The following is a 12994-nucleotide window of genomic DNA, read 5'->3' as shown; positions in this document are numbered from 1 at the left end:
GGCGTGCGTGACACAGAGATATGAAAAGACACAATGTGAGAATTGAACCTAATATTTTTGAGAAATTAACAATGATCGTCCGAGTGCGCGTGCGTGCATAGTCTGCGTGTGTGTTTGTTTGTGTGTGCGCGTGCGCGTGCGCGCGCCAGTGTAAGAGCCACGATGTGGCCTGCAGATACCGATGCACTGTGCAGACCTATTGGAGAGCAGAGGAGGCAGAAGGGGGAGGGCAGAATATCTGAGGCGGACTTGACTCCATTTGTAAGGAAGGGTCTGATCTGAGGGGGGGTTCAGATCAGGGCTGCCTCTGCGTCCGCGAGGGCAACAAGGAGAGGAGCGAGATAAATGAGGAAGAAGCTGCGGCCGCTTTGACCGGCTCTCAGCCTGTGGCCGGCGGTGCCGGTGGCAGCGGGGCGGACGAGCCGCCGTCTGCGCTCAGGACACCGCAGCGAGACACGAACAACAACCCGGTGATATTTCAGAGCTGCACGGGGGAACCGGTGGATTTTTTTTTTTGAGTCCAACCACACGGCAACATTTGGACAGCTGGATTTAAACCTAATATTATACATCAGGAAATCAAACCCAGTCTGCAGAGCGCGCAGGAGCAGGATGAGCGTGGTTTCTGAAGGGACAGCAGAGCAGTGCGTTTGAGGTAAAGGGCCTCAGAGCGACCATCCAAAATACACACGCACGCACACACAGATCCAGGATGGACTGTAGAGGCTGTAGTTGGCTCATTTGATGTTAATGAAATAATGAAATGCACTTTATGAGATGCACCCATTTTAAACACCATGCAGACTAAAGACATTAAATAAACTGTAAACACACTGGAATTTAAAGCAGGTAAACAAATCTGGCGTTTGAGATGGTCCATAATTATAATATTGTATTTACCGTAATATAAACCCACTCAAGATAAAAAATAAAATAAATAAAAAAGGTAATCCAGCCTGTTGTCTGGGATTGATAATATCAAACTCAATTTTCCATCTCCTCGAAAACAGTGTTAAAGTTTAAGTCCATGCATGTTTAATCTTCTTTTAAGTGGAAGCCTGTAATTAGGTTATTGGATCAGTCTGTAATCCATTGTAATGTGGGCGAATGTGAGCCATTATCCTTATGTTAAAGAGAAGACCCTATGTTATTAGTAGTTTTCACCAATATCAATGAGCACCGGCAGCCATAGGTAATAAAAAGCAAACATCAAAACCTAACAAAGACAGTGTCTCCACCAGATGTAAACTGTCTGGCAGTTTGGCCTGATTATTATTGTACTTCATAGATTATAGTTTGAAAATCACTGTTTTGTTCCATGCATTGCAAAAATAGCTTCATACTGAACTGTGTGTGTGTGTGTGTGTGTGTGTGTGTGTGTGTGTGTGTGTGTGTGTGTGTGTGTGTGTGTGTGTGTGTGTGTGTGTGTGTGTGTGTGTGTGTGTGTGTGTGTGTGTGTGTGTGTGTGTGTGTGTGTGTCAGTGGGACATGGCCAACGGAGGGGACCAGTTCGGCCTTGCAGAGCGTCCGGACTCGGACTGCATGGATTCCCCAGAAGAATCCAAACAGGAAAATCCCAGCTTCACCTTAAACTCACCGGCCTCACCGCAGACAGCGTCCAGCCAGCAGGTAATGTCCTAATGTTAATATTGATTTATTGATTATTGAGTTAAGACAGCCTCGTGTCTGCGCTCTTTGTCCAAACTTATTGAAGCACGAGTTTATGGATGCTTTATTTACATGCATTATTTTTTGTTAAAATTCCCCCAAATCACTAAATCATCATTTCAAATACCAATATAATTTCTATAAACAACATTTAATTTGGAAAAAATCGAGTCGAGTGTTTATTTCATTTGCATCCTGCTTTAGTTTTATTTTAAGAGGACTTGTTTATGTTTCCCTGCAGGGGATGGAGGGAATCAAAGTTTTCCTTCATGACAGGGAACTCTGGACCAAGTTTGATGAAGTGGGAACTGAAATGATCATCACTAAGGCTGGAAGGTAGGGAGAGGAAAACTGTTGACTAAAATAGTTTTGGACTGTATTTGATTTGCGCCGGGCCTATATTATTATTGTCTTTAAATGAAGCCTTGTACTTCACTAAAACTCCGTGGTAGGGTTTAATGGACTAAATTTTTTTTTTATGAATCGCAAATCTGGCCCAGCAGTTCTTCTGGGACAAAGTGTGATATATGCACGTCACAATCAAGTCCTCGAGGGACCTTTTTTCTCAGACAAGCGCGAGGCTTCTTTGTATTTTTGTAGGCCATATATTTTTTTAATATTAGGTGATATTTTTTTTTTATTTTTTTTTATTTTCTTTTATTTTGTAAATACAAATCTTTTAAACTTCTTCTCCCGTGTGCCCCAGGAGGATGTTTCCCAGCTACAAGGTGAAGGTCACAGGCCTTAACCCGAAAACCAAGTACATCCTCCTCATGGACATTGTCCCCGCCGATGACCATCGCTACAAATTTGCAGACAACAAATGGTGCGTGTCTTTTACAACACTTTTTACACCGTGTCATACAACACTTAGGCTACTACAAAAACACAAAACAAAGGTTATAACCTGATCATATGCTACGGCTTGTATTAGCCTACTAGCCTGCGTCCAGTGCTTGAGACTCCTTGGAGCTGCAGCCTGTGTGTTGCACAGGTCAGTTCTCCATCACTCACTCATCATTATTATAATATTTAACCTTGTTGGTGGGCGCACAGAAAACGAAAAAAAAAATCAATGGCCTAATAGTTATTGTTATTGATCAGTTATTTATTTTCTCCACATTTTCACGTGTGAATCCGCCGCATTGAGCCTTTACTACTTTACTGTGACATGTGGCCATGGATGTAGGTTATGTCAGAATTATAGCTGCGTTAAACAAGTCAAAGGAAATCTATATAGCTTGTTGTTGTTGTTGTTGTTGATGATGTTGTTGTTGTGGGTCTATAGCTACCCTTCCCCTGCACGCGCCCTAAAGGTCGGCTCCCTCGTGCAGACCGGGGGTGGCCTAGTTGCCCGTGTTTCCCCCTCGGTGTTTGGCCGCCGGTTGAATCAGAGTGTGAAGGGTTCACCGGGCGGACAGACACAGACCGGATTAGAGTCTCCCGGTCGGCTGTGTGTTGGTGCTGAGGGGGAAATCCGTGCAGAGCAGCGCTGACTGAGTCAGTCACAGTGAGAGCCGTCGCTGCTCTGCCTCCTCACTGCGCTGCAGCGGCCGGACACCGGTTTGGTGGATGAACTGAGTGTGACATAAAGTCCCGGTCCAGAGCCTCGGCTCGGACTAATGGAGACACGGACTGTAGAAGTTGGTGCAGGAGCCTGGAGGCGTGTTTTTCTTTCTTTTCTTTTCTTTTCTTCTTCCTTTTAATTTTTTTTTATAAGAGGGATAAAGTTGTGTTTGTGAGTGTGGGAGAATATTCCACTCAAATATATCAGACTGTAAATTACTGTTTACAAAATATCATGTCATTTTTTTTGTTTGACCTTAAGGCCTCATCAATGCAGTCAAAGCGCTGAATAGGCCTTATAAAAGGCAATAACACACTCACGGTCGGTATTTCTTCAACTTGGCACTGACTTCACCGTCCCTCAGCTACTGTGATCAGTGAGAAAACTGACCCCGGATCAGATGTTTGTGCTCCTTGTTTTAGTTCTGCGCGGATGTTTCTCTGCAAACAACAACGTCGCTCCTGCAGAGAATAAAAAGAAGCTGTAACAGCAGGTCTGGAGGACAGCGAGCCCTAACGTCCAGATGTGGCTATCTGTGTAAACTTCGACAAAAACATGGTGCATTTTGAGTCTGTCTAATTAAAGCAGCACACAACCCAGACCTTCTGCAGCCGGCGGCAGCGCACGCGTGCAGGCCTCCTCCTGCGCGGCGGCCGCTGCAGACAAACCACTGCGACCCACTGAGCGTCATTGTCTGATCGTTTCCTGATCCGATCCCGTTGTTTTTATTTATTTTTGGCTGTTTAGGTCGATATCAGGGAAGGCAGAGCCCGCGATGCCGGGGAGGCTGTACGTCCACCCGGACTCTCCTGCCACCGGGGCGCACTGGAGCCGCCAGCTCGTGTCTTTCCAGAAGCTCAAGCTCACAAATAACCACCTGGACCCATTTGGACACGTGAGTCCTCTTTACAACATTTTCTGAACTGTGCTCAGTTTCTACCTTTGCGCAGACAAAAGAAGAAAAAATGTGTGTGGATTGAAAATGTAACATCCTCTCAAATAAAAAACATTTAAAAGCTGCATCAAGCCAATATCCACAAGATTCAACTTGTGCATTTTTTTGTATTAATCGCTAGGCTATACCTGAGAAAGGTTTTCTTTTAATTTAAGAAGAAAGATCAAGTCACAGGTCCAGACATGTAGCTATAACCCGTGGGATCCAGTCACTCCTCAGCTGGCAGCACAGAGCGTGTAACTCAACAGACATCACAACACAATATAAATCACCAGCAGGGCAGAGAGGACACACTTCAGACTGAGTCCTTCCCTCCAATGTCCAGCGTGTAGCTACATACACTCCAGCAGCAGGCAGCACAGTGACAGGCCGGCTGCTGCTGCTGCTGCTGCTGCTGCTGTGCACCGAGCTGCAAAGATCAGCACGACGCGCCGGCGCTTTTTTACGCAACCCTGCGTGTGGATGCGCAGAAAGCAACAGAAACAGCATCCTCAAAGAGTGGGGGAAATTAGAGGTAATGATTTCAGTGGCTTTAAAGTCCATTAGCTAATGCGTGTCACAGGCGTACAGCGTCACTGAGATTAAACTGAGCCCCCCCCAGCACAGCCCAGCCCTAGGCTACCTCCTCCTCAGGCACCCTGGATAAACAAACGCGCTCCAATTAAAAAGCACTTGTGGAGTTGTCGGTGTCGTGGGAAACAGTTCAGACCGTGAGTTGTTGTAGTTTTACATCACTGGTACATCCAGACTGAGTTTAACAATGTTATGGCCTGTTGGGTTGAAGTACGAAGAGGTCACCACTTACACCGACCCTTCAAGACGTTACTCACAACGTGGCTGCCAAGTAAACAAGGGTGTAATATAGGTAATGTGATGTAGTGTAGTGTAAAGGCCTGAGAAAAAACCCTCCTGTGGATTCTGGTCTTACATAACCACTTGTTGTTTGGTTTCGGGTCTCAAAATGGTCACAGATGTCATATTTGATCAGTAGATTCACAACAAACAGCTTGTGATATGATTCACTAATCAGTTTCATAAGATTAAGTCTTTTTTTTGGTCATTCCTCTAACCAGAGCAGGTAAAAAAAGAAATCTGTGTGATCCATTATTCATGCAGCAGAGGATTTGATCACGGCAGCTCCAGTCCTGGAGGGAGGCCATGTAAACAGAGATCACTTGTTTGTTTTTCATGTCGACTTCCATCAGTTTCTATCCTGCTCACTTGTGAAGCATGAGTCTGGGTATCTTGACCTAGGTGGGCCCGTACCCTCCACGCGGTCTCCAGGTCAGCCCAGTCCAGGTCCCAGCATCTGCTTCTGCTGTTTAATGAGACTCAGAGACAGCTCTGTCAGCCTCACCCTCTCAATCTCCTTCTCTCCCTCTCCGTAGATAATACTCAACTCCATGCACAAATACCAGCCTCGTCTCCACATCGTCAAGGCCGACGAGAACAACGGCTTCGGCTCCAAAAACACGGCTTTCTGCACCCACGTCTTCTCCGAGACCGCCTTCATCGCTGTCACGTCCTACCAGAACCACAAGGTACAGGCGCTGCTCACTGCTGAGACGGTGTCAAAGGTCATATTTTTGAGAGGAGCCACTTAAAACTCCTTTATGGAGGAAACCACGGGAAAATATTGGAGGTTTCATAACGCATAAATACTAAAAAGATCGCTTTGAGTTTTAAATAACACACACACACACTACAGGCCCCATAATAATTGATGTTTGTACATCAATCTATGTTTGAATATGAAGCGTAGTTATCTTCCAGGCCTGTGTGCAGATTAGATCTTTTCTGATGTCAGATTTGTGACCGTTTCTTTGAGAGCATGACATTTTTGGTTCGTTCACTGGACACATTCAAACTTCAGACACACAGACACACAGACACAGAGACAGACATACACAGACACACACGGACACAGACTCTTTCTCTGTGTGTATCACTGTCTGTATTTTGTGTCCAGAAAGTCAATTTGCAACTTCTTTGTTTATGTGTCCTATTCAGTATTTGTAAATATGTCTAAAAATAAAGTATGTGTGTGTGTGTGTGTGTGAGAGAGAGAGAGAGAGAGAGAGAGAGAGAGAGAGAGAGAGAGAGAGAGCAGGTTTTTAAGTGTCGGTCTGTAATGACCTGTTTCTTTCCCTTGATCTTGGCTTCCCTTGACCCAGTTTCTTTTGATATACATACGTACATTTCAACTACAATTTTTCTACAACTTTTTCCATGATTTTTATAGCTACGTTAAACCTACTAAATATTGTATTTTAATCCTACTACTTCTTTATATTTGCATCAGTATCTGTGGCACTAAGTGAATTAGTTTTAGGTTTTAAAATTATTAATAATTTCAAACAGTTATTGTATTTAGTTATTGTGTAAAAAAAAAAAAGCTCTACGGTTGTATCTTACATACAGAAACACATGGATGTGATACCACTTTTATTCACTAATAATAATACTGTAATCTTGCACAGTATAGAAATGGTAGCCGTTGAGCCAGTGGTGTGACATCAGTATTATTGACACCTCAGAATTTGTTTGGACCTGAGCTGGTGTCAGGTCTCCAGTCCACTCGCCTGCTCTGTGGTGGACGCGGTCTTTGGCCAAATGAAATCCTTCAAAACGCGAAGGTCTCCCTCCATGACATCAATGAGAAAAGTTTGAGGACTTAACATCAAAGCTCTCAGCTTTGGACCTCTAAAAGCTTTGGCCTGAAATCCTTAAACCTGGCGAGTGTTTGGGTAAACAGTTTATTCAGTGTCAGCTGGCGAGAACACTGTCCACTCCGTTAGAAACGTCAGCGGCTGAGGAATGTTGGCCGAGCACAGTTTCAGCGGAGCTGCTTTTAACATCTGCAGGGCCTCGGACTAATAGTAAACTATTGACTTTCAGTCAATGGAGAGAACAGTGGAAGGCTGAATATGCTTTTGCGCTTATGTGTTTGTTTGTGTGTGAAATGGAGCATTGTCTAAGCCTGTGAGCGTCCTGTGGTGTAATACCAGTGTTGTAGTGAAAGGTTTTATGTGCTTCGTCCTCAGATTACGCAGCTGAAGATCGAGAATAATCCTTTCGCCAAGGGCTTCAGAGGCAGCGACGACAATGAGCTGCACCGCATGGCCAAGCTGCAGAGGTGAGTGCAGCTTTGTTAGCGTGTGTGTTGGTGTCTGCAGCGTCCGTGTGCGTGTGAACATTTAAAGGAAACAAAATCTGTTCGGCTGTTCCCTCCCTCCTTCATCCGGGGGGAGGGTCGTTATGATGGGGTACATATGGTCTGAGATGCGTGTGTGTGTGTGTGTGTGTGTGTGTGTGTGTGTGTGTGTGTGTGTGTGTGTGTGTGTGTGTGTGAACAGAGCTAAGTGATACAAAGAGATGTGATCCACTGTCACCTGAAGGTTGATCTCAGCCCCAAAACTCATCCAAAGTCGTGAGCGTGGACTCCTGCGCTGCTCTGAACGCTCACGTTGCTGTTGGTCTATCAGTCACTGCTGATCAGCTGATGGCCTTACATGGTGTCTGCTCGCGAGCCGAGCTAATCTCCATTCAAGCGCCATTGTGGCAGGCAGTTTAGAGATTTTTAGCGAGCCAATGGGAGAGGCTTTTACTGAGCGGAGGGAGAGAGGGTTGGCATTAAACGTTGCAGCCTTGTGTTGTTGTGCTGCTGTGGCGGAGAGGAGAGGAAGTCTATCTGAAGTGACACACGGATGGATGTTTATTTTTAGAGCAGCGAATTATCTCACAAACAGCACTGACTGCGTGTGTGTGTGTGTGTGTGTGTCACTGTCTCAGCGAGAGTCAGGGAGATGTGGCCTGCTGTCCCCTACATACCACAGAGTTCACCAAGAGGGCAGTGTGCACAGAGATAGAGAGAAATCAGAGCTGAAAGGATGGAGACTTCAAAGAAAAAAACAAACAGTACAATCCTGCACAACTGAATCCACAAAAAAAAAAACCTGCACAGAGTTGAGGAAGAGTTTTGAGCAGCGTACCTGAGGCTGTAACAACAGATGCAAATTGTTGCTCCCGCTGTTATTCTTTTATTAGAAGTAGTAGTAGTTTATTCGATCTTTTACACAAAATTGTTTACAGTTGAGCATCAATCACAGTCAGTCAACCTTCCATAATACCATCATTTGTTCAACTAGTTCATAAATAGATCGAAAGGTGTAGGCTGAAGTTATATAGCTTATAAATGCCTACCCTTTAATTCAATATTCCATTTAATCCATTAGAGCTCTTCATGGTTTCAGAGTCACAGAAGGAAATAAGTATCCAATAATTAACAAGTGTAGCCAAAAAATAAAAGGAATAAATAATTAAACAGCATTACAGTTGCAATCAACACCCAATTAATCAATCCTGTTTATAGCTTTCTATCTACATCTACATCTGTACTACGTTTGAATCTATTTTTAAATTGTGTTATGTTTTTGCATTGTTTGAGATCCTCTGTCAAGCTATTCCACAGTTTTACTCCCGCCACATTCTCAACCCACCTCTCCCCGTTCTGCTTCAGCAAGGACTACCCAGTGGTCCCCCGCAGCACCGTCCGCCAGAGAGCCTGCTCCGCCGGCAGCCCGTTCAGCGGGGAGGGGCGGGGTCTGAGAGGCTCCCCAGAGGCCGTCGGGTCCCCCTACAGCTGTGAGAACGGCATGAACAGCAGCAGCAGTCCCCAGGAGCTGCTGAGCGCTCCCCCCACGCACTACACCCTGCCTCAGCCTCCCCCGCAGCACGGCCAGCAGCCGCCGGTCTACCACTGCGCCAAGAGGAAAGGTAGGAGGGAGAAAATTACCGCCCAAGTCTCAAGATATAAAAACAAGATACGGCCCATTTATTTTCATATTACCTTTTAATACTTTTTCTGTTCTTGTGGAAACAAACGGTGTTATCTCACTTTGGAAATGATTTGTGGATGTTATTACACCCCCTAATGTTTCCGTGTTCGAGCCATAAAACTTACTGGTCTTTACAAACTGATTACAACATTACTGCTATTTCTCACCTGTGGTTAAGCGCCAAAATATACAGTGAAAAAAAGCTGCTGTGGGTAATTAAGTTACTGTGTTCAGGTTTCTATAAGGACCATTACAGTGGTTTTACTTGTTTTTGCCCCATTGCTAATACACACAGTGACTGCTGACTATTACTGTGTGTCAACTTTTAAATCATCATCTCTATGAGTTAGGATTAAAAGTTTGGATTTTCCTCAGTCAACCACAAAAGTAATGATGGTCTTCATATCAGAATTAACTTTTTTTTAGGGTTGGGGTTCATGCTCTTTAATAGGCCTCCAAAATGAATGATAATCATACACAGGAAGCCCTCATTTGGCGTTTATGAAGGTGGTTTGATTGAAACACAGATCAGGCGATCAAGTCAAAAAACAGATTTATATCGATTAGTGTTGTGGCTGGTGATGGAATTAATTCATTTTCGTGTTTGTCCATGTATTTACACACACACACACACTCACATGGTTTTACATTATTCAACAACAAAAAGACAGTCAACAATGAGGCGCCACACGAATAATACAGAATAATGACTGACATCAGAGACATTAAAGGTCAAAGTTCAAGCTAATCAATAAACTAACAAACACATTTTCTAAGTATGCAACTAAAGTCAACTTTGTGTTACTCTTGATCATCCAATCATGGGTCTGACACCCAGATGTCCGGTAACCACTGATCTCAGGCCTGTGAGATTGTTTAATTAAAAGAACATGAGCTCTGCTCCTCGCCAGACTTGGCTACACTCAACATAAGTACAGCCCACACAACTTTGTATTTAATAGAGCTGGGTGTTGTTGGAAATGTATTATTGCAAAACAATTTATTCAGTTGGGAATAGCAACATTTTATGATCAAGATCAAAGAAATCTATTTTTATTACCTCATTTTCAGATGGAAAATTTTACACAAATTACATAAGACACACACACACACACACACACACACACACACCCTTTTCCCATTTAAGAAAACAAAGCAAATATTTTAGATATTAAATATCTAAATATTTTTGATAACAATGAGCTGTACAGACAGAGCCCTCATATAAAATACAGTAAAATAATGATTTACAGATGAAACTATGACCATGGAATCAGTAAGTCATCAAGTTGAAGGTTATTGACAAGCAACAAGAGACTTTTCTACTTTTCTAAATCAATTACATAAATAGTCTCAATTTAGCCAAGCTCATTCAGCTTTCTTTGTGTGCACATTTTGTTCTTGTCTCAGCTACTATAAATGTCAGAACATCAGAGCGGGAACTTTTCCACGTCTCCCTGAACGTCACATGTGAAACCAACACAGTATTTTCTCTCTGTCTGTCTGTAGCGGAGGAGCACTGCCCCTCAGGAAACCGCCACCACTCATACAAGAAACCCTTCACTGGTAGCTCGCCAAGTGAGGGCGAGTCTTACTACCACCCCTCCTCCTACCCTCCTCCTCCACCTGGTCTGTCCAGCAACACTGCCCTGGGTCTCACCGACTCCCCCTACAGCTCAGACATGGGACAGCGTCAGGCGTGCATGTTTGCCAGCTCAGAGCCCAGACTGGATGAACTCAACTGTACATCCTGGTCCTACACCTGTCCGCTCCCTCCTTCCATGACCCCGATGGAGCCCTACCCACCGTACACCCCTCACCCTCCCTACAGCTCCAGCCCGCAGGGCTCTCGACTCAGCGCCATAGCCCACCAGAGCTCTCCGCCGTTGGGAGAACACATCGCCCACGACCCCTATCAGAGCCAGAGCTCTGGACCTCCATCTCAGAGCTCCCAACACATCCACAGCAGGCAGCTCAGCCCTCCTCTTAGAGAGTATCCTCGCTACACGCCCAACCTGTCTCCTCCTCTATACCACACACTAGAGACACACACACACATCAGGTGTGGGGTACCAGAGTGGAGCGCAGCCTCTTAACTGACCCGGAGGACATGGCCAAGAGACTGATCAGTGGACAGCGAGTCTCAAACTCAGTGGGCCTTCTTTCTGCTCCTCTGGAAGATGCTGCAGCGAACACAGACTGAATATGATATTACCTTTGTAACATAATTGTGAAAAGTGTGATTTTGTGCCATGTGAAGAGGTCTCATGTATTAGCCATGTTTCTCCCCTGTGCTGGATGGAGCAGTGGATTGTTAAAAAGACTGGACTTGGACAGCCATATTGCTTCGGAAGTTTGAAGAAAAAAAAAAAAAAAGGGCAGCACAAATACAAAAAGTTGTAGTTTGTCATCTTTTTCATAACTCAAAGACTGGTGTCATCCAAATGTTTGCACTGTGAGCCCCGTTAAGGCCTGACTGTGAACAACATTAGGCTGTTATCCTCTCAATGACTCCCACTCTTTGCATTGTCAAGGATGTAAATTGTGACCCAATGTCAGACAGGCAGTAACATTTACTGACCAAAATAATCTCAGCTCTCACAGCAGAGCCCGGGGGAGACATTTTTCTCTTTAGTGGAGCAAAATACAGCTCCATGCTCAGTCTCAGTGAAGGAGAAAAGGCATGAGTTGTCCGTGCGTGCGTGCATACGTGTGTGTGTCTGTGTGCGTGCGTGCGTGTGTGTGTTTGTTTGTATGTAAAGCCTATGTCAGCTCAGCTCAAGGATGCTATGAGTTAATTTCCGATGAGACAGGCAGTAGTAGCTGCAGGCGCTGCACCGTGGAGATAAACAGTTTGTTTAGACCATGCTACAGGCTGAAGGACCTGTAAACACTGTTTCCACTGCATTCTGGGTAAATGCACAACTCAGCGTCACGCAGCTGTCACCACTGTCCTCTCAGTCACCCCCAGCTTGACCAATCAGCTTTCTCCGCTCAATGACAGCCAACCAATGAGCACGCACCACTCTTTTATCCTTAGCTGACCAGTCAGAGCCGGAGTGTGGCGTGCTGTGTGTGTGCGTGCATGATGGCCCATTTTTTGTTTGTCTCTGAATTATTCATGAGTCCAGTGTTGACCCTTGACATGCAAGGATGTCTCAGCAAATGTGAAGAAATACAGTGCAGTAAATGTGCTCTTTATTAGTCTCCTAATTTAAATCCTAATTGGTCTCTGTCATATCCACACACCATTACTCTATTCATTGCTTTGACCAGACTGGGTTGAGTACATTTCCTCTGCACATTTGGGTTTTACTTCCATCCTTGTAGCGAACTGTAAAGCTCCTCTCATGCACCCGAGCTGAGATTTTATTTTTTATTTTTGTGTCATGAAGCAGTTTTGATATTTCTGCCCAGGTGTTATACATGCAGTAACATGTGAGAAGGTGCTCTATCACTGTGTAGAGAGCAAATCCTCATCATTCCTTCTTATGTATTTGATGTGCGTGTGTGTGAGTATGTGTGTGTGTGTGACAGTGAGCTGTAAAGATGAAAATGTTTGTGTTTTATAGACTTTTTTTCTCCTGCCAATAGTATTTATTACTCTAGATTTGTAAAGATGACCTTGTTGTTAACTTGTGAAACAAGACGGTAATAGAGATATTTGTTTCTCTTTGAAGGTTTGTTTTTGGTTTCACCCTCCATCTCCAAATGGTGATAAGTAGTCGTGATAAGCAAACATTTTCTGTTCTATGGAAATAAAGACAGATTTATATACAGAACTTGAATAAATTTTAGAGAATTTTGCGTAAGTCAATTGGTTGTAGTGCTCTTCTTTGTGTTTAGACGACAAACACAGCAGAGACAAACTATTAACATTCCCAGTGGGTTATTTAAAGTACGCTCAGCACCTTGGGAGTGGAAACTCTTTTAAGTGCAGTGCCGCTTATCATTTTCAATGCATGT

At 44.3% G+C, this 12994-nt stretch overlaps 1 protein-coding gene across 1 annotated transcript; it reads left to right on the top strand.

Moving 5' to 3' along the window:
- Positions 1 to 306: 306 nt before the first annotated feature.
- Positions 307 to 12746, top strand: tbx5b (T-box transcription factor 5b). Its single transcript, XM_083979562.1, has 9 exons — positions 307 to 655; positions 1483 to 1629; positions 1910 to 2004; positions 2375 to 2494; positions 3983 to 4130; positions 5579 to 5731; positions 7235 to 7326; positions 8710 to 8966; positions 10538 to 12746. Exons 2-9 carry the CDS (start codon positions 1489 to 1491, stop codon positions 11122 to 11124), a joined length of 1593 nt encoding a protein of 530 aa, XP_083835688.1. The 5' UTR covers positions 307 to 655; positions 1483 to 1488; the 3' UTR covers positions 11125 to 12746.
- Positions 12747 to 12994: the final 248 nt, after the last annotated feature.

The sequence above is a fragment of the Trachurus trachurus genome, assembly GCF_905171665.1.
Source record: "Trachurus trachurus genome assembly, chromosome: 9".
NCBI classification, from domain to species: Eukaryota; Metazoa; Chordata; class Actinopteri; order Carangiformes; family Carangidae; genus Trachurus; species Trachurus trachurus.
Note: the sequence above shows the minus strand (reverse complement) of the source record. Positions and strands in the feature narration are given on the sequence as shown.

Bases quoted from the DNA above. Each gene is read 5' to 3' on its own strand.
- tbx5b (XM_083979562.1), top strand. From the start codon at position 1,489: ATGGCCAACGGAGGGGACCAGTTCGGCCTTGCAGAGCGTCCGGACTCG. The intron at 1,630-1,909 runs GTAATGTCCTAA...GTTTCCCTGCAG, and splicing joins AGACAGCGTCCAGCCAGCAG to GGGATGGAGGGAATCAAAGT. The intron at 4,131-5,578 runs GTGAGTCCTCTT...CCCTCTCCGTAG, and splicing joins ACCTGGACCCATTTGGACAC to ATAATACTCAACTCCATGCA.